Genomic DNA, 22,195 nt, shown 5'->3' with positions numbered 1-22,195 from the left:
CCACATATCTTCTTTGAGAGGCATTTTAGAAGTTGTATAGATGAAGGAAAACCAGGTTCTATGGATAGTCAACTTCATTTTGCAACAGGTGCACCCATTTCAGTAAAGAAGTTGACTATCCATAGAACTTGGTTTTCCTTCGTTCAGCCACATAGCAAACTTCACTGAAAAAGTTAAGTTTACCTGTCTTTGACACTTATATTTTGGTTTTATAAAGCAGGAAAAGGTACAAACAGCAAGCAAATGAAGCCTCATATACTTTGTCTGTGGGCATGGTTTTGTTAACGTGGTGATGTAGTTACACTACCCTATACGATCTACAGCTGTACACCATACTGAACCCTGTAACCTCTATTTGGCTGAGCCCAGCACTGTTGATGCTAGACTGTTAAGTACTTTTCATTGCAGTATGAGAGTTCTCAATCCATTCTACATATGCATGGTGTTAAACGGGACCATTATACTTCACTTTGATCTCATCACAGAGAGCCATAATTGCTCAGTGATAGTAGTAACATACTGTCCTACAGCCTAGTCATCATTACAAGGGAATGGCTGGGATACCAAATCAGGTACCGGGGTAAATCCAGTACTATAACTGCCTTATCAGATCTACTGACAGGGCTCTGGAGACGGAGACAGAGGGCATAAGGGATAATGTTTTGGTACTGATGCTGGTCCTTTTATGAAGTGTGTGTAGCATCTGTATCAAAACATTGCATTGAAAAAAGCAACAAAGAAGTTGAAATCCATGAGCCAACTCTTGATTGCCATTAAGGACTCATGTATCTCTGGAATCCAGCAGACAATAAATCTCAGGTCATCCCACATGCACAAAGCAATCATAGTCATAAAACATCAATTCTTTCATCATATAGGTAAACAGGTTGTGCAAGTGAGACGATACTGGTTAAGATCAGGATTACACCAATTCAATCCTCCACACAATGAGTCATATATCATTGTGGGCAAGCATTGTTAAATGTCGATCACTGATTGTAAGATCATTCTAATTCTCATATCTTGGAGCAAAGTAATAAATTGTCAACAACAAAAATGCAGCACTGAGCTCTGAGCAGAGAACTGTGGTGAAGACTTCATCACTGTTGATGGGTTGCTATACTGGGGATGATCAATAGTCTCCTATATGTACATGGAGGGTGCATATCTTAAGTAACTCCCTATGTTCCAAGTCATAAAATATATCAAACACTTATCAATTTCCCTGATGCAGGAACAGCTGACAGTTTAAGAACAATATTTCACCTGAACAGTCTGTCCTACATGTAGGGTGGTGATTCAAGCAGATCACTGAAACCAGCAAGCTGATGATCAAATCAGTCAAATAAAAGTGGCATTCCTGAAATGGTTGTCTTTTCTTGGTTGACAAACAGTACAGCTAAGTAATCAATATTTATCACATTTCTTCATCACTGCCATTGTATGGTAACTGGATTTGGTTGAGACAGTAACATGTATTCTTTCAGAGCAGCTTCTTCCAATATTATGCAGGCATCTTGCTGAACAAACACCATGATGCCAAGTGTTAATGATTATGTCCATTAGTCATGATGGTTGTCATGTCCTGTCTTCAATGTTCCACACTCTGGAAAGATCCGGAACTGCCACTTTCAGTCGCATGGAAACTTGTCCTGTTACAGAAAAACAATCAAAGTTTTAGTCACCCAGCCTCCAAGGATCCATAGTGTATAAACAGTCTGCAAGAATAATTATAAAAGTACAACAATGAAAAGTGGTGAAGTGTTTGCATGGCTCTCAGTTCCTTTACAAGAATTGATCCACATAAAACATAAAATTCCTGTGTTTTGATCTGCAAATTTGACTGAGAAATAAACGGATGTCATATTACTTGTGAGCATCAGCTTTTTAACCATTTTGTGTGAATGTGTTGAAAGTTTAATAGGAATTTCACTTCTGATGTTAATCTTACATCAAGTATGAATTTAAATGAATCTTCTATACACATACATTGAAATTACTTATGTTGAGTAAATAACAAACAAAGACCATTTTCAACACATTGCTGTTGTTATTTCATAAAAGATCAAACACCCATAAGCTGTGGTGTCTGCTACGCCTAAGGGACACAACTCTGAAAAGCCATGCCTCGACTTTGTTATTGCGTATTAAGTGAAACTGTAAAGAGATTTATTCACCTGCTGGCACTAGATGTTCCTGTATGCAACAGCTCGCATAATCTCCTGTTTATATTTTTCCTTCTGTGTGTTGATAGTGTTGTCTCCAACTTGACCATCTTCATACCTGTAATGTACACACAACACATACAATGTCTGCTCTTAGGCAACTAACATAAACATGACTTAATAACTGTAATACACTGTGAAAAAAAAGACATGCAAGAGCGGTTTTCAGATGTATACTTTATGTATTATAAATAATCAACAGATCATAATAGATTGTTCAAATCTGACACAAATCACTGTCACTGACCAACATGCATCATGGCACAAGTGAAACAATCGAATGTCAAGGTGAAGGTCATCTGTTCTCCATATCTTGCCGAGGTGCTAGTCTAACATCTGTCAGTTATGGAATGTTTTAACTTTTCACTTGCTGTACAATGACAGACCAATGAAAACCCATTATTTCATAGCCCAACAATACCATATGGTTGCATTTTGGCATTTCATTTACATTCCTGTATTTCTTGGACATATATTTTTGTACACAGACAAATCAATATCAAAGCATGCAGACATGAGAAATTAAATTTGGGTATTTATTTTGTATGAATATCAACAAAAACTATTATTTCAGATATTTCCAATTTCTCTACTTTTGCATTTCATTCTTTGCTGAGTATACATACACAATACATAGAAAGTCTCCTCTTATATGATTATCAGAAATATGACAGGTCCGACTTCAATCACATTTATCTCAAGTATTAAAAATACATCAGATAAAAACCTGTCAATTTTGCTAAGACCAATAGGTCAGAATGACTTAATTACATGTCAAACACTTTAATGTTATTAAAAACATATAGATTATTAGGTGTGTTTCCAAACCATGAACATCATCTATAAGGAATATTAATCAAACTGTGATAGACCTTTAAAAACATCTTATTCTTTAAAAATCTGATATTATGACATGGAAAAACACAAAGTAAATATCTTTATCATATTATGTCATTTTACAAAAAAATCAATAGATAAGTAATAAATTCTGTCAATGTACTATACAAACTGCAAATGAATACAGTGTTTGAGTGAATTACTGCCCCATTTATTATATAGTGCCAAATAATTTGTAGGAATGTTTGTCTAAATTATCATCCATACCCCGGGAAAACCCTATCTAAACTTATTGGGAACTTTTGTCAATAAACATTCTGCCAGCAGACTTTGAATCAATATTTGGGAATTAAATATAGTTCCTGATAAATGACTTCATTTCCATATTTATCAGATATTTGTCAGAGTGGCTTACTACATTGTTATCACTGTTATATGATAAATTACTGTATACGTAGTGATGAACCTGCACAGGAATAATGCCCATCACACGTACTTCGTTATTTTTCCTTATTAGTCCATTTATTTTCTGAAAAGTGTGTTTGGTGCCTGAAGGTGCCTGAAGAAATCTGAGATAGCATCTATTTATCAGTAAGATGATCTCAATTATCTAGTGTCCAGGTGGCAATGTGCTATTAGGATCCCAAACTGAAAGTTGACATTTATTTAATTCACTCATTATATCAGTCACCTACAAATACTGACACAACTGACATGGGATGCGAGAGCTACAGACTCATGTTCCATGTCCACTAATGACCATTTTGATACTCACATTCCCTTCTTCCCCTCAGGTGATGAATGTAATATTAACCCCAGGGCAATACATTATTCAAGGAAATCTCTTTTGTCTCTAAATGCATGAATATGGTTTTACGCCACTATAGGCAATATTTCAGCAATATCACAGTGGGTGACACCATTAATGGGCTCCACATATTGTACCCATGTGGAGAAGTGAACCTGGGTGTTAGCATGACAAGCAAATGCTTTAACCAATAGGCTACCCCACCAATCAATTTATGTCTCTAAAACCTGTTCACAAGTTTCTTTCATTTCCAGCTTTGTCTTATTTGTTTTAAATCATATTTCACTGCTGTCTGATATCATAAAACAAAATGTCAATGGTACTGTTGCTCGCCAAGTCAAATATATTAGTCACCATGTAAACATACACAATTTACCCCACAGAATACACAATCTTGATTCTCCATTATAGAGGTCAAAATGAAATGAATGGATGCCTGAAACTAACTGATGACACCAAGTGTTTGCTGTCAAGTAATAGAAGAATCGGTGTTCAGTGTAATCAGAGTAATTTGGGTAATTTGTTCAGTTTGCTTTAAGGGGATGAAATTTCTTAAACACCTGAACGTGTGAAACCAATTATGTGATAACTGGGATCAAACACATAAGTTTAAATTTCGGGTCTGTGATTAGCTTGGTTGGTTGGTTGGTTTGTTGGGTTGTTGTTTAATGCCACACTCAGCAATATTAAGCTATATGGCGGCGGTCTGTAAATAATCCAGTCTGAACCAGACAATCCAGAGATCAACATCATGAACATCGAGCTACACAATTGGGAACCGATGACATGTGTCAGACAAGTCAGCGAGCCTGACCCCAGATCTCATTACTCGCCTCTTACGACAAACATGGGTTGCTGAATTCTACCCTGGATCTTCACAGGTTTGTGCATAGCTAGTCCATGTGAAAGCTCAAGGTCAGATTATGACAGACTACTTTACAGATTGTAATATATTGACAAGTTAGTCATGCTTTGGTCAAATCCACTTTTGTCTGTGTCAAAGCTTAATGGATTCAAAGTGTTCATAAATGAACTTCTTTCATCTTATCTAGTTTTCATTGTCACCTTCCACAATAATCCACGAAAACATTTGTCTGGAGGTGAGGTGAAATTGAGTTTAACGTCGTGCTTGAGAATATTTCGCTCAGATGACGACGTGCATGCGTGTGTATGTGTATGTGCGGCTGCTTGTACTAGCCCAGACTTAAGCTGGTTTTATAGTGCTAGCCCACTGAGATACCATGCCGCAGTGAAGCAGGAATACACCACTCAGACACATTATACTGACTCCGAGCCGACCAGTCCTTGTTGTACCCATTAATGCCGAGCGCCAGGCAGGGACCAACAAGTACCATATTTTAACGTCTTTTGGTATGACAGCGGTCGGGGATCGAACCCGCGACCTTCCGCTCTCCGGGCGGACGCTCTAACTACTACACCACGGAGGCGGTCCATTTGTCTGTAGGTTCACACAAGGTGTGAGTAGTAAACAGAAAGTAAGATGACATCACAAATGACCATTGTTTTATGTGCTACAGTGTAACAGTGTTGATTGTGTGATTTTATTGTGTATGTAAGAAACAGATTACTTCTCAAATGTTTGTCAGATACCATTTACAAATTATCTAATGATCTCATTTGATATTCATACATTCATATTTTTTCTTATTCTTATATATGATCACAAACATCCGTGTTAAGTGTTCATACATTACATTCAATGGAATACATTTTATGTTGGCCAAATCATCAAGGTAGGTCCCAATGTTATGAAGATAACAGTGCCTAAAAGAAACATATTATCAATATAAACTTCAGCAGCTTATGCCTACTCAACATGAAACTGAAAACTATTACCCAGTAATACATTCCACAAAACTAGTCTCACAGACTTCTGTGAAGATTCCTGAACTATATTCATGACTGAAAGTTTTTCTTGAACCTACACATCAGATCACAAAAATTGCCAAAACTATATACGATTTACTTCAGGTTCAGAGAAAATTTTGATCTACTTAACCCAATCTACATCTACCCATGACACTAGGTTATGGAGAGATGGCGCCTCAATGAAACCGATGATCTGACCGACTTACATTAACACAGTGGAGAAACTAGCACACAGCTCTGTTAATTCTCAGCACTCCTGATTAATTCCACAGTGAGGGGTGTTAATAACAGCTGCCCTTATGCTGTGATGCGAGTCTGGAAGTGGGGGGAAGATAGGGTGTTATTACAATCCGGATAAAGACAATCCATATGAGGATGTTCCTGTCACACTTCCAGTAATAACAGTCTTGAAAAGGACTTCCCAGTTCTGATGCAGGATGATGGTGTAAGACACTAAGCCGAACAAACGACCAGTGTTCTGCCAGGAAGGTTATCCGATGTAGGCACAATGAGACTGGGAAGCAAAGTAGAGCAGTCCTTCCCATCACCATAAATTTTATATACACACATTTCACGCAGCTGGAGTGACTATATGCGTTGCCATGAGTCCAGTAGTAGAATTATAGTCGTATCAATCCTGCAGCATGACATGGTATAGTTTCAAACAGGGTCTTCACTTTCATGCTGCCATGATACACATTGTATATTGGTGACTACTGCATGAAACACTTCCTTCGCTTAACAAACATTACGTATGTAAACCTCAACCATAAACACAATCTCACTATGAACAGATCCAAGTCATCGTGACCACTTAATAAAGATCTGAGGTGATCCCCTTATGGGTCATGTAACTACAACCTAGTGGTGTGACGATTTATCGATATGTAACGATGCATCGATTCATGGGCCGCCGATACAGTGAATCGATACAAAGTTGTACATTGTTGTATATACCGATACGATACTTCAAATATGCCACGATACATAGACGTTTAACTTTGAATATTGCCCAATCGCGATATCTGTCAAGAAAGAAGACTTACTTTTGTTTGATGATTAAAACATATGCTTTAATACTTATTTTCTCTTCAAAAGTAAAAGTTTTCTTGTAAATTCTTGCATCAAGAACTGTGTCAGACATAACGCTCACATGTTATTAACATTCACAAAGTCCATGTATTAACTTAATTATCTTGTTTCTGAATGAACATTGAACAACGATGGGGGAATTTGACGAAATACATCAAAATTGGTTTCGTTTTGATCTGTTTTAAAGTTGGTGTTAGAAATAAAGATTTTAGTATCGTCATATGTATCGTATCGCCACCCTTGTATTGGGATTTGCATTGTATCGCAGTTTAAGTGCACAATACTTTGGCAATATATCATCGTGACTAAAATTTCAGTATCATGATGTATCGTATGGCTTGTTGTATGCCAATACCAGCACTACTACAACCTTTCATCTGACCAATCAGATCATCACTCACCAGACCGTGAAAGTGAGAGTCAGAAAGTGTTTTCTGATCATGCAAGCACAGACATTACCATTTGTATTCCAAACAGTCAGGTACAGTGTATTACACTGATTCTTTCAAAATCATTGTCTGTTTCCACTTCAATAAGATAAACATCTCAAATGTAAGAGACTTTAAATAGCCCATTGGAAGTACTACCATATACTTTTCCTTGCAATCTATTACACATTCCACAACATTATCAAAATAGTTTTCAAAGTATTCTGAAGTAGTCTGAATTTGAAACTAGTGCGATAAAGCTGGAGAGAGCTGCTGTCTGATTGGCTAACACAGATTACTTCCTCATTTCATTGGTCAGTAAAAAATTCTGACATGGCCCAAAAAGGGATGACCCCAGGTCCTTGTGTCACGGTAGTGACGGCTAGGATCCGAGTTTAATAAGATTGTCATAAAACATTCATCAAATTGTGTGCTGCTTGAAAAAGAATAATTAAGATGGAATGCAACTTTTTGGATTGTATTTATTATGCAGCCTTCAGGTTAAGTTGTCAGCCTTCTGGACTCTACTCTAAGATCATGACATGTTACATTGCAACCTTTTTTGTATTCCACATCAAAATTATGAAATTTTCATTTCCGTAATCATGTTTTTATCTGGGTGAAGGTGAAATGTACACAACTGCTCAGCAAACTATTGTATAACACTTCCCACAGAAGAACCCTACTTGAGATAATATTCCAATATCGACCAAACGCTACGGGGCTACATTCACATTCAACAGATCAAAGACTCCATGCTAACAGTGAAAGAAATCTAATTCATCACCATTTATCATCAATACTTTGAAAGAAACTACAGCATAAATTTCATCAGCAACAGAATAATGAGCACCATCAAAAAACAAAGTGAATTTAAACTTTGACAAGTAATAGTTGCGAAAAAAACTTTAATGAAATCAGCCGTTATGTGTGCGTGTTCCACAAAACTCTATGTTTGAGATCAACCAATTGAAGCTTGGTAATCTCAGTGAAGGACAGAAGGAAAGGACTGCTGTCTGTGTAACAAGTTTGTATTGAAGTTAATGAGACAGTGATCACCAGTGAGAGTCCGACAGTCTATGCAGTACAAGAAGACTCTACCAAAACAGCAGTATGCGACCTTTTGTTTGCCAACATGTCAGGAAAAACCAGCTCAGCAGATATACCCGACCAGTCATGTTTGATTAACACGGGATCATTGTGGGTTACTGCTGCTGGCTAGCTGAGCTGTCTACCAAAGCCACTAGTCCCCCACTAATGAAGAACTTTATGAAGTGGCCATAAATAGATACCAGTGACCCTCACCACAGGGTATCATTGGATCCACTGATGCAGCAGTGTTAAACACTGGTTTTGCAGGGACACAGACAGTTTGATGATAAGGTCAAGTAACTGATCACTACTGATTAAATTAAGGCAACAAATAAGGTTTGACACACATTTCGGTATTTGCTGAAGCATTAATCAGGAGAGCTTGGAAAATTGTTTCCCCTCTGAGACTAGTGAACTTTTTTCACATCTTAGTTATTCCTTCAAGAATAATCACAGTGTACCTTATATGTGAGTTTTATCTATTTCCTAAAGCTAATAAACACTGAGATAATTTTCATTTCTATTTCTAACCCTGGATAGGGAATGCTAGGCCAGTATAACAAACACAAGCAATCAGGGTTTATGGAACTAGACTGAACATGTGCCTCAATACACCTGACCTTATTCCAGTGCTCAAAGTTTCTTACACAACCATGCATATGTTCATCCTTTTGCACATAAATCTGGCATCATCCAACTGTCTTTGTAATGGGTCAGCAGATCTTTTATTTTCTCTGAAGCTTGAATGTGTTTGCATGATTAAAACTAGGATAAAACAGGACAAAAAGTTGTTAGTACTTACAGATTATATCAAACCACCATCATCATCATTTTTATTCTTATGAAATCTATTAAACAGTGACATTTTGGGTGTTAAGACAGGAATTTATTATTCATGTGAAAATTTATTCTAAATAAGCATATTTTTCTTGCAATAAACACAATGTTGGTTGTCAACTGTCAGAAGTTATGGTGCATCAACCGTTTCTTATAAAAAATAGATTAGGCCAGAACAATTTTATTTCTTGTTTTACGGATACCCCGTTCATATTTTTTCGCGAATAAGAAAAAAAATATAAATTAATTTTCCCCACTCAAAAAATAAAATCCTAATGTTTTATTGGCCCAAAATGTAAACTTACAAGAAAAATGTTTTAGGTTCTTTTTTGCCCCATATACACTTCATAAATTGACAAAATTAGTATTTAAAAGGAATATTACTTTGACTGGCTGATTTTATTTTTATTTTATCCCTCCTGCCTATAGGTTGTCTGAGGACAAAAATCCGTAAAACAAGAAATAAAATTGGTCTGGCCTTAATGACCAAAAGAATCGCAAAAAACATTCCTTCTCTCTCAAGATCCCACTTAGATCTGACATGAAAAATCAATAATCATTCCATCATAAGCATTAATGTTCATCATTCCATTTACTAAAGACAAAAGAACTTCCCCACAGAGCCGAAGTGATAAGGAAGCGCTGCAGCATACCCAGCATCAACAACAGTGCCCACACAGTCCCCTTGGGGACAACAACCTGGAAACCTATGAATAACCTGAAATTAACTGTCAAATGTAAAAATTGCATTCTTTAGCCTTCATCCTGTGATGACAACTGGCTGGCATTTATTGCCCTTAAGTTTCAATAAGAGGCTATTTCAGTCTTTTGTCAAAAAGGGCGTCAGAAATATCTGACAGTCGTATAAATTTACTCAGATGTTATACAATGTCAGTTCCTTCCCACGAGCTTCTGCTAACCAAAAACAAACTAAATCTTCCTTCTCCCTGTCTGTAAAGCTGAAGCCTTCAGCTGAACAATGCAGTGATTTATCTTAGGGCCACAGCTGACAAGTGAGTGAATCAGTCAGTCAAACAATGGGTGAGTGGGTGAGAAGGTGGGTGGGTGAGTGGATGGGTGAGAAGGTGAGTGGGATTCAGTGGGTGAGGTTTTATGCCACTTTTAGCAACATACCAGCAACATCACAGCCAGTGACACCAGAAATGGTCTTCACAGACTGTACCCATTTGGGGAATGGAGCCCCAGTCTTCAGTGTGACAAGGAAGTGCTTATGACGTCTTCTTTGACAGGGTAATTACAGACTCAGACCTTTCTCTGCCACAAACATGGGACCTCATCTTCAAAAGCTGTACTGCGAATATGTTTTTCCAATAGGCTTCACACATTGTTCCTATGTGGGGAAATCGAACCAGGGTCTTTCGTGATACAACCTAGTTAAATATTAGTGTTGGGAATTGGTTGAAATCTCACAATTGATGATTGCTTCATTACCAACAAACAATCAAAAAATTGGTTAGCGTCATTTTTCAGATTTTCCTATCCAGGTTGTTATTCCAGATACATATAACATGATGCAACTTACTACTTTAAAGTGATGAAATATGTTTTCCAAGTGACCAATCTTCGATTATTTCAATTAATCGGAACACCGCTATTAAATATGCAACAGACTAAATTGATGGATACACAGCTGCCTTGGTTTCTGTTAGAGTGAGTGACTTGGGATTTACTCTGTTTTTAGCAATAACCTGACAATGGAAAACCAGAAATGGGCTTCACACATTGTTCCCATGTGGGTAATCGAACGGCAATACAACCTTGTTAAATATTCAACAAAATATAAACTGCTAGAAACACAGCTGCCTTGGTTTCTGTTAGAGTTAGTGAGTTGGGTTTATGCTGCTTTTAGCAATATTATGGCAGGGGATACCAGAAATTGGCTTCACACATTGTACACATGTGGGGATTCGAACACAGTCCTTGGGTGTTACAACCATGTTAAATATTCAACAAATTAAATTGCTAGCAACACAGCTGCCTGGCTTTAAGTTTGAATGGGGTCCCCTCACTAAACTGGGACCTTGAATGTCCTAATTAAGAAGGAGCGATTGTGCAATAATCCTTAACAATAGAAGGAATGGTATATAGACATTACTACACTACTGTCCTTTAGATACCTTTCATCTTATATCAAAATGTATATAAAGAGTGCTGGTGAGGTATTATTAGGGCTGTAACGATGCATTTAACTATCAATGGATTGCAATTGTTGAGTCAAAATTACAAAGTTTCAAGTGTCAAAGCTTTTCTGCGTTTCAAATTCTTGTTAAATGTGATTTGCTTCTCCAGAATCTTGTTCAACATATATTTTGCATGACCCATTACTCTTCAATCTCCATTACAGTGACAAATAAGTGTGATGAATTCTAGCACATTTAGCAAACACAAACATCAAATAATGATGACAATGAAACTTAAAACTCACTTATATGGTAATAATTATTTACTCATTTTGGAGGCCATGTGCATGGGAAAAGGAACATATTCTAAAGTACCATATCAAGATGAGCTTAAATTTTTATCAAATTGCTTCAGCAGATCATTGGAATTACAAAAGGTTGGGAGAAAAACTTCAGTCAGAGAACTTAACTTACACACAAACAGAGAACACTTGTAAGTGTTCAACAACACATCATGGCCTCCTTCAAACAAGGCTACACAAACCAGGTCTTCCCCTTCAAAAGCATGTGTTATCCTTGGGGACACCTGCCATGTGTCATTAGCCTCTCAGTAACTTAGCCCACAATTCTGTAGAGGTTTCTCACTAGTACAAAAAGGTTAGAGAATGTTTTTGTGTTTTGATGTGAAAGAAGTCTGTTTTGACTGTACATGGATTAATGTTCATGTTTGGAGTGCTAATCTATAGATGATGTAGGCGTACACCAGCTCACCACAGTACAACCTCTGTTACTAGGTAACAGTCTGGGACAGAAGCCCTACTATTGTATTGGAGTACCATCACTGCTGAATAGGGATCCACCTAGGTGTTGTACTCGAATACATGTACCATTGTACTGGAGTCCGCCTGCTATTGTACTGGAGTACACCTAGGTGTTGTACATGAATACACCTGCCACTGTACAGGAGTATTGTATTGGGAGTACCATCACTGCTGAATAGGGATCCACCAAGGTGATGTACTCGAATACATGTACCATTGTACTGGAGTCCGCCTGCTATTGTACTCGAGTACACCTAGGTGTTGTACATGAATACACCTGCCACAGTACAGGAGTATTGTATTGTAGTACCATCACTGCTGAATAGGGATCCACCAAGGTGATGTACTCGAATACATGTACCATTGCACTGGAGTCTGCCTGCTATTGTACTGGAGTACACCTAGGTGTTGTACATGAATACACCTGCCACTGTACAGGAGTATTGTATTGTAGTACCATCACTGTTGAATAGGAATCCACCTCGGTGTTGTAGTCGAATACATGTACCATTGTACAGGAGTACCATCACTGTTGTACTGGATTCCACCTGCTATTGTACTCGAGTACACCTAGGTGTTGTACATGAATACACCTGCCACTGTACAGGAGTATTGTATTGGGAGTACCATCACTGCTGAATAGGGATCCACCAAGGTGATGTACTCGAATACATGTACCATTGTACTGGAGTCTGCCTGCTATTGTACTGGAGTACACCTAGGTGTTGTACATGAATACACCTGCCACAGTACAGGAGTATTGTATTGTAGTACCATCACTGTTGAATAGGAATCCACCTCGGTGTTGTAGTCGAATACATGTACCATTGTACAGGAGTACCATCACTGTTGTACTGGAGTCCACCTGCTATTGTACTGGAGTACACCTAGGTGTTGTACATGAATACACCTGCCACAGTACAGGAGTATTGTACTGTAGTACCATCACTGTTGAATAGGGATCCACCAAGGTGATGTACTCGAATACATGTACCACTGTACTGGAGTACCATGACTGTTGTACTGGAGTCCACCTACTGTTGTACTGAAGTACACCTAGGTGTTGTACTAGATTACATGTGTTTTACTGGAATACACCTACCACAATGTGTAGTTGTTGAAAACATCCAAAACGAAACATGTCTAATTGCCATTCACTGTACCAACCTTTATTTCATTCTTATATCTCTACAAATTAAAGCTTACATTTCCACTTTCATTCTGACTTGCTCACAGCAACACTAATTTCCAAATGGAAACATCCTCATATGTGTAATCAGTAATAAGCTAATCTTCTGATGTCATTTGTCCAGTGTGAGTGTCTGCACATATTCTATACACTGTCTACAAGAATGGATAATTTCCATCCATTCTGAACACAAAACCATCAAAAGAGCATTTCTTTAAATCAAGATGCCCATTTCCAGCCGTGAAGGCACCAATGTGCAAGTCCCCAAAGCGTTTCCTTTATGTGATCCAGCATTCTTCTAACCTGGCCGGACAGGTCTGCAGGGAGATGTGGCTACTTGCTGCAAGACAGCAGGCAGGACAGCACAACGTCATGTGTCAATAACGATTCCTACGAAGATGTCAAGGGTAAGTAACAGAGTCATGAAAGCCTTTATTATATCCTGTGGGTGTAATGGATGAGGTGAACCATTGTGTGTGATGTATTGCTCTTTTCTATTATACCATTATCAGGCTGTACATCAAAGAATGGCAGGCGATGTAAGATGGAGAGATGTTTCATTACCATAAGAGAGCTACAAACATTATGCACAATTATGATCAAGAAACTCAATTTCCAAACCCTTCATTACCTCCAGAACACATCACATGAAAATTGTATACACACAAACTAAGTATATTGGCTGAAAAAAACATGAATGAAAAACTGCTTATTCAGCAAAAGCTAGTAATGTACCAGAAAATCAAGTTAACTGACAATGCATCAATACTTATGATGAAAGTGCAACCACAAACTAAGTTTGATTTTTCTACCTCTCAACCGAGACACAGAGCATTGAAATATATCATACTAGAATGTGGAAGAAATTCTCTTAGAGTAGCACTGTAGTGGTTGTTTCCTAGGAATATATCATGATGGAATGGTGAGTGAGTGAGTGAGTGTAGTTTTACGCTGCACTCAGCATTATTCCAGCTATATGGCGGCAGTCTGTAAATAATCGAGTCTGGACCAGACAATCCAGTGATCAACAGCATGAGCATCGATCTACACATGATGCAATGGAAACAAAACATATTGGATAACAAAGGGTGGCACTGATGTTTCCTAAATATTGCCAAACATGGTAAAACCTTCTCACTCAAACACCCACATACCCACTCACTCACTCACCCAAACACCCACATACTCACTCACTCACACATCCACATACCCACCCACCCACTCACTCACTCACTCAAGGAGAGCTGCTGTACTCACACAAAGAAGAATCTTGTACAGCAATGGTCCATGCTAGGACACACCCATATGTCGTTGTTCTTTTTCAGGTTGGACGAAGTCAACACTGCAATAATAAAAAAAATGTAATCATCATTTGAGAATATATATAAATTCTTAATCAACAACATACAATCAAGATCCCCCACCCCATACCCTTTGGCATTAAAACACTGCATGCTATTGTGTTTTACATCATATCATTCACTCAGAGCTTTAGACCTCATGTTTATGAAGTTTGTTATACATCCCAGACACCATTTAAAAGATTCCATGGGCATCAACTCCTTAAATAAAATTATTTTTGAATGAAAATGCAAATTCAGATTTTATATTTATCTGAGTGCCATTATCGAAAATGACAGAAATCCCTGTGGCTTTCCGCTCGGTAACATGACATAACAACGGAAAATAAAGTTTCAGGCTCATCATTAAACCTATATGTATAAGATATAAGAAAGGTGTGTCAGTAAAATCGAAACAAAATGGCGTCCGGCTCGCCTCGGGTGGGTTTCGGGTCTGACAAACAGCTTTGACCGTTGAATAAACTGCACAATTTATGCTCAGTTGACCTCTGTAAAGTACCTTTATGCATCACTAACTTGGTGAATTTATTCTCATTTAAAGCTTTCAATAATTTTGCCGTCCATTCATGCAACGAAGTCAGGACATATGCCCGAAGTAAACAAATCTCAGGCTACAGACCAAGACCGAATAGCAGAGCTCTCTGATTGGATAATATAGTTGCACGTTAAAAGAGGTGGGAATAATAGAAGACGCTATCAAATCAGAGACTCGCTCTGCTATTCGATGCGGGTCTGTAGCCTGAGATTTGTTTTCTTCCGGGCATATGTCCTGACTTTGTGCATTCCTAAAATTATGTCTCATTTTGACATGACTACTGCCTGGGCGATTAATCGGCCTCCGGTGTCTGGGGACTCATAACGTTGTGGCCGATTATTCGGCCTGCGCTGTTGAATGGGTTAAAGCTGGACCAGAGACAACTGGTTACAACATGACACAAGCTCATTGGGCTAGACTAAGTGCAAAATGGATAAAATATCAACTGAATGCTGTAAATAGACACAAGTACAGTGGACTACCTAAATCTACATCCAATGAAACCAGCGAACAATGCAACCTAAGACAGTGAGAGCTGGTAAATTTGAAAAAAGAAATCATCAAAAGAAAAAAACACAAGAAAAAACATAAAAGCCAATAAGTTCTTGCATCACATTTTTTGTGGAGTTCAATTCATATCATTCAACTGTTTATTTCTTGTCTGTAGCTCTGTGTTATTTTTGCTAAAAAACATTCTGGATGTTGGTTTTGAGTTTCTGGAAGGCTAAAAAAGCTAATTCTGTATCAGGAAGGGCGGATACATAGGCTTCTCAACTTTCCCAATGATGGGTCACCAGTTACCTTGTTGTCCTGATTAACAGTATGAATTAACTACATACAGACAAACATGGAGTGGATGTTAACTCATGCCTATGTTCAGATGTTTCCCAGCATCTATTGTTACGGAAATCAGCAATCAAGCCATCAATCATCTTATCACAAAACAATGAGTGAGTGAGTGACTTTAGTTTTACGCTGCACTCAGCTCTATTCCAGCTATATGGCGGCAGTCTGTAAATAATTAAGTCTGGACCAGACAATCCAGTGATCAACAGCATGAGCATCGATCTGCGCATTTGGGAACCGATGGCATGTGTCAACCAAGCACCCCATCCCGTTAGTCGCCTCTTACAACAAGCATGAGTTACTGAAGGGTTTTCCTTCACGGGTCAGAGTGAGTGAGTGAGTATGGTTTTACGGCGTTTTTAGCAATATTCCAGCAATATCACGGCAGGGGACACCGGAAATGGGCTTCACACAATGTGCCCATGTGGGGATTCGAACCCGGGTCTTCGGTGTGACGAGCCAACGCTTTAACCACTAGGCTACCCCACCGCCCTCGGCGGGTCAGAAAACAATGCAGTACACAGAGTAAATTGGGGATTAGTACCAATAGTCAGTGCCAGTATCAAGAACAAATAGATACAAGAGTACTAAGAGTAAAATGTTTTAATAATTTTGGCCATAACCAGAAATAGATGCTGGTTAACTGAGATTCCCAGAGTACTCAGTTGCAAAGTTAAACAGACTTCATTGCAGAGAAGATGGTGCTTTAACATTTTACACAATACGACTAATATTATTTCTGATACATAAAGATATATTCTTTTTTTTTGTTGTTTACATGCTATAAAATATCTCAATAACAGAATTATGACCACTGTTGAAAACACATATTCATAAAGCTTTGCCATTGCTTCTCAAAGCCTAGTGGCGTCGGGGTAGCCTAGTGGGTAAAGCGTTCGCTCATCACGCCGAAGACCCAGGTTCGATTCCCCACATGGGTACAATGTGTGATGCCCATTTCTGTTGTCCCCCGCTGTGATATTGCTGGAATATTGCTAAAAGCGGCGTAAAACCATACTCACTCACTCACTCACTCACTCAAGCCTAAATTTTGTGTAATTCTATACACAAGAAAACCTGTTCTTTAATTACATGAAGAAGCCCATAATGTTGCATCATGACGAGTGTATAAGTTGTTGTGGTTTCAAAGAAGAAAAATAATAGCCTGAAAAATTCCTAGGATAACCTCTTGAAGATATACAGTTTATCCCTTCTATCAATCCCAGGCAACCTGAACAGACAGGAGGACATAATGCCAAGGCCTATTAGTTAACCTTATGCATTTTTAAGTTACTTGACTCATTTGCCCCCAAAGTAGCAGGAGTACCCGATATTAATACTAACCTTCACACAGCGCCACACACGTAATGTTGTCACTCATCAGGAAACGGGTCTTGGACTGGAACAGAAATGATTGGTTTTCATGACAAGTTCCTGCATAGTGCCAATGTGGTGACCCACTGACGCCTCTCACGAAGGCTTGAGTGTCATGACCCTGCCACCGAGTTCATCACCAAATGTTTTATTCTAATGATCCCTTGCATACCAAAGCCATTTGGCTATGACCAGTTTAACCTCAGCGTATGGGAGTTAATTCCATTACTGATTAATAAGGCAAAAGAACTAGGTCAACAGGAAGCACTTGTACAACATTGGAATTAGATCATGAAAAGGTTTTAGTGTCGCATACATGATTTACTGTACTTCCTGTCTGTCTGTCTGTCTGTCTGTCTGTCTGTCTGTATGTCTGTCTGTCTGTCTGTCTGTATGTATGTATGTCTCTGCATAGGGTTTTTCACATTTATCAAGTCTGGCTTTATAGTGAGTGAGTGAGTTTAGTTTTACGCCGCACTCAGCAATATTCCAGCTATATAGCGTCAGTCTGTAAATAATCGAGTTTGGAGCAGACAATCCAGTGATCAACAACATGAGCATCGATTTATGCAATTGGGATATGATGACATGTGTCAACCAAGTCAGCCAGCCTGACCACCCGATCACATTGAGTTGCCTCTTACGACAAGCATGGGTTGCTGAAGATCAATTCTAACCCTGATCTCCACAGGTGTTTGGGTTTATATCAGTTATGTTGTGCTGGCCCAAGGAGATACCAGGAATCAGTTTAACAGAATACCCAATGCATATACAGTATACTGAACCCGGTGAGAGTCAGGGTAAAAACAAGTACCATCTTGGTGCAACACATCCAGGGATCATTCAGTCAAACGTCTGCCCTCCAGACAGACACTCTATCCACTAGATAACTAGATAACACTAGATAGATAACACTAAGATAACACTCCTCAATGTTATGAGCATATTACATGTCCAATGAGTTACCATCGACTAATGAAATAATCTTCATTACAGTTTCAGTGTACCAAATAAACTCAAAGGGTCCTTATCATGATATCATGAGTACAACGTAAACAGGTCTAGATGGTCCCCAGATTGAAATACTACAACCCAACCTAAAAGAATCCCAAGATACTATTCTGAACGCTCAATACAATATGAAATCCAAATGTTTGCAATATCTCATTTTGTCTCATCACTGGCACAGGTCCACAGAACAACTTATGCAATTGAAATTTAATTTTGTCCCAGTTGGGTTCATTTTCATGGTTTTAAACAAACAACTGTCAGACAGTTCAATCAGAAACATATAAATTCCTGAAGCAAGAGAGATATACATGCCTGATGCAAAGAATACTGCAATGTGTCACGCTTTTATCTCAGTGAGTGGAAGTTACAGTTCTACCATATCTGTCAAAATGTTTTATACATTAATCTGTTACCATGGTGACAGATGTATATGAATAAGCTAAAAAAATCCAAATACATACATTTACATTGAAAGAACATTTGTTCCCGACAAAAGCAAGGAATTTAATCAGGATTATGCCAAAGAAAGACAAAACATGCAAACAATCAGTCTGAGCTGTCGAAACTCTTTATTTCCTGAAGAGATGGATATGAACAATTCCTCCAAAACAAGAAAAGTGCTTATACCACGAAACTGATGAAGACCAAAGCCAATCTGTAAAATATGTTATATTTGGGATTACACTTTCTTAGTAAAGTACAAATTCGATTACTTTTGTTGGGTTGAGTCCCATCCAGGATTCGAACCCATACCCTTAGAATCAGGCACCTAATCGCCAGCACACAAAGTCAGCCGCCTAACCCACTTAGCCATGGCGGCTTCCACAAAATGGAAGTCGGACAACCGGTAGTCTAGACTGCGGACATTGTGTACCCCTATGATAAGTGTAAATTGCCAAAAGCTATGAATACACAATGCCATTTAGAAAGTGGTGAAATGTAACATAAGTTACATATGGGATTACACTTTCATAGCAAAGTACAGATTCTAGTACTTTTGTTGGGTTGAGTTCCATCCAGGATTCGAACCCATACCCTTAGAATCAGGCACCTAATCGCCAGCACACAAAGTCAGCCGCCTAACCCACTTAGCCATGGCGGCTTCCACAAAATGGAAGTTGGACAACCGGTAGTCTAGACTTCGGACTTTGTGTACACCTATGATAAGTGTAAATTGCCAAAAGCTATGAATACACAATGCCATTTAGAAAGTGGTGAAAAGTAACATAAGTTACATATGGGATTACACTTTCATAGCAAAGTACAGATTCTAGTACTTTTGTTGGGTTGAGTTCCATCCAGGATTCGAACCCACACCCTCAGAGTCAGGCACCTAATTGCCAGCATAATCCCCAATATAACACATATTAGATTTGACCACTTTCTAAACAGCAATGTGTATTCAATGCCAGTCTGTTTTGGAATGTGCCTAATTTTCTGGGAACAGGTCAAAAGGGCCGCATGACAAAAGGGCCGCAAAACAGAAAAGTCAAAAGGGCCGCAAGAAAGTCAAAAGGGCCACAAACCCCTAGTCAAAAGGGCCACATCAAAAAGTCAAAAGGGCCGCATCATAGAAGATGCACGTTTTTATATTCTCCTTTGCAGTTTTGTTTTAATATCTAGTTAGTATTTATTTGGTACCGTTGGGCTTACATTCGTTATGCATTATACTACTGTTATATGTAGTATTCAAGATTTCATTCAACATTCTTTTTAGCATTTTTTATGAAATTATCAGCAAATCACATCACCTAATCACGAATATTATTCGTCAGTGACACAAAGTCTTCCTCCCACTGTATTTTAATTTTGTTTTCCCTTTGTTTTAATTATGATTCTGGCCATGAAACGTATTTTTAAATCTTATACATCCACATATCAGAGAGAAAATATCTGAACACTGTTTGCAATATTGCAGAGATGCCAACCCTAATTTAGCCCAATTAGTATTTTGGCCAAAAACTGATGCAAAAACTAGTATTTTGGGGGCAAAAATTAGTATTAACCTTTCAAAAGAATTATGTAATTTTCTGAGTAAAATTGATATTTTATACTTATCCTGACTCATGTATTATTGCTTGTCTCCTTCCTTTCCCGAACGTTAGAGGAACACTTGTATCTCTTTTTTGAAGCTCCCTTTCAAAAAAGCAGACGTAAAATCACTACTCACCACGAGTTGTGTCCCTCTGGTTTTGGCGGGAAAACGGCACCACCCGTCTTCCCATGCTTCACTCTCTCCGAATAGCTAGCCCGACACCTCGATTTACAGGGAAATCCAAAGTGCCTAGCGGGGAGGTTGGGAGGGCTTACCTCATGAGTCAGGATAAGTATAAAATATCAATTTTACTCAGAAAATTACATATTTTTCCTTATCCTGAATCATGTATTATTGCTTGTAGAATCCGTCGGATCTGGTGGTGGGACAAGCCACTTCTGGATTCCAATTAGTGATTTACGTCTTGCATACCCCCCTATGGGAACTTCCTGGTAGCACTTCAATTTACTGCTAGGCTCTGCTGCTGCTGTAACCCTTTACTTCCAGCTTTCTCTGATGGGGGGACCACAATTGTTAACTTTTGGTCCTTGCTTGTGTTAACATTTTTATGTGGATTTTGCAACTCCATCTCTTGATGCAAGCATCAAGTGGAGAAGCGACCCTTTTTATGTACGAGTACGTCCTTACAAGTACTGGGTCTTATCACTTATGCTAGTCTGTCTTAGACGTGCATATGGACTCTAAAGCTCTAACTCTCCTGAGAGTAGGCTTTTGCAAGTCATGTGATAAAAGGGCGAGACTCCGTCTCAGCGCCTTTGTGGAACTGTCAATTGTTGTGCTACAACAAGTGGGCCGAAATGGTGAATGCCAGAGACGTCCTCGGTGGCGATGTCTCTCAGGTAGTGGTTGGCAAACACCATGTCCGATTTCCACAAGCAGCCCTCCATTATCGTCGTGATAGAGCAATTTCCATGTAGAGCGAGTGTTGATGCCAGAGCTCTTATTTCATGTGGATTGGAGTCTCTTGGAGGATCAAGTCCTGCTGCTTTGTAGGCCCGTAGTATGACAGTTCTCATCCATATTGATATCGTAGTGCGAGAGATCTCCGTCTGTGTCGCTGTCGATATAGGGATGAAAAGACGCTTGAATTTTCGTCTCCTGGTCCTAGACCTTTGTAGGTAGACTTTTAATACTCTTACTGGGCATAAGGATAGGTCCTGTGTATCCTGTGGCCCAAGGACTGATGATAGTCCTGGGATGTGGAATTGTCTGTCCGGTTGACCTGGCAGTTGATTCTTTGCTATAAAGTCCCATCTCAGTCCCATATGCACGATGTTTCGATTTCCGTCAAATCGTGTCCTCTCAAAGTCTAGAGAATGTATTTCCGACATCCTTGCTGCTGTTGCTAAGGCGATCAGGAATAGAGTTTTCTGCGTCAAGAACTCAAAAGATGTCCTATCTAATGGTTCATAAGCGTCACTGGTGAGATGCCGTAGAACTATGTTGAGGTCCCACGCCGGAGATATAAATCTCTGTTGTTGGTCCTCCAGTTTAAAAGAGCGTAGTAAGGCCAGTAACTCTGGTACCTTAGTCAGTTTTACACTCGTCCTCATAGTGATAACTGAGCTCAATGCCGCTAGGTATGTTGACCCTTTTAACCGCTTCGTTTGTCTTAGGTGACAAAGATAGTCCGCCACTTGAGGGTGTGTCGC

General features: G+C 38.8%; 1 protein-coding gene across 1 annotated transcript in view; it reads right to left on the bottom strand.

The window, feature by feature from the left end:
* Positions 1-201: 201 nt before the first annotated feature.
* The window catches only part of LOC124255436 (protein mono-ADP-ribosyltransferase PARP6-like), a 67,390-nt gene continuing 45,396 nt past the window's right edge, over positions 202-22,195 (bottom strand). The window contains 4 exon segments of the mRNA XM_046689353.1: positions 202-1,652; positions 2,178-2,283; positions 14,618-14,702; positions 17,447-17,501. Coding sequence (XP_046545309.1) covers positions 2,187-2,283; positions 14,618-14,702; positions 17,447-17,501 — 237 coding nt within the window. The 3' untranslated portion in view covers positions 202-1,652; positions 2,178-2,186.

Source organism: Haliotis rubra, unplaced genomic scaffold (assembly GCF_003918875.1).
Source record: "Haliotis rubra isolate DU_JTF1 unplaced genomic scaffold, ASM391887v1 Scf60, whole genome shotgun sequence".
Taxonomy (NCBI): Eukaryota; Metazoa; Mollusca; class Gastropoda; order Lepetellida; family Haliotidae; genus Haliotis; species Haliotis rubra.
This window is presented reverse-complemented; position numbering and strand designations above follow the sequence as displayed.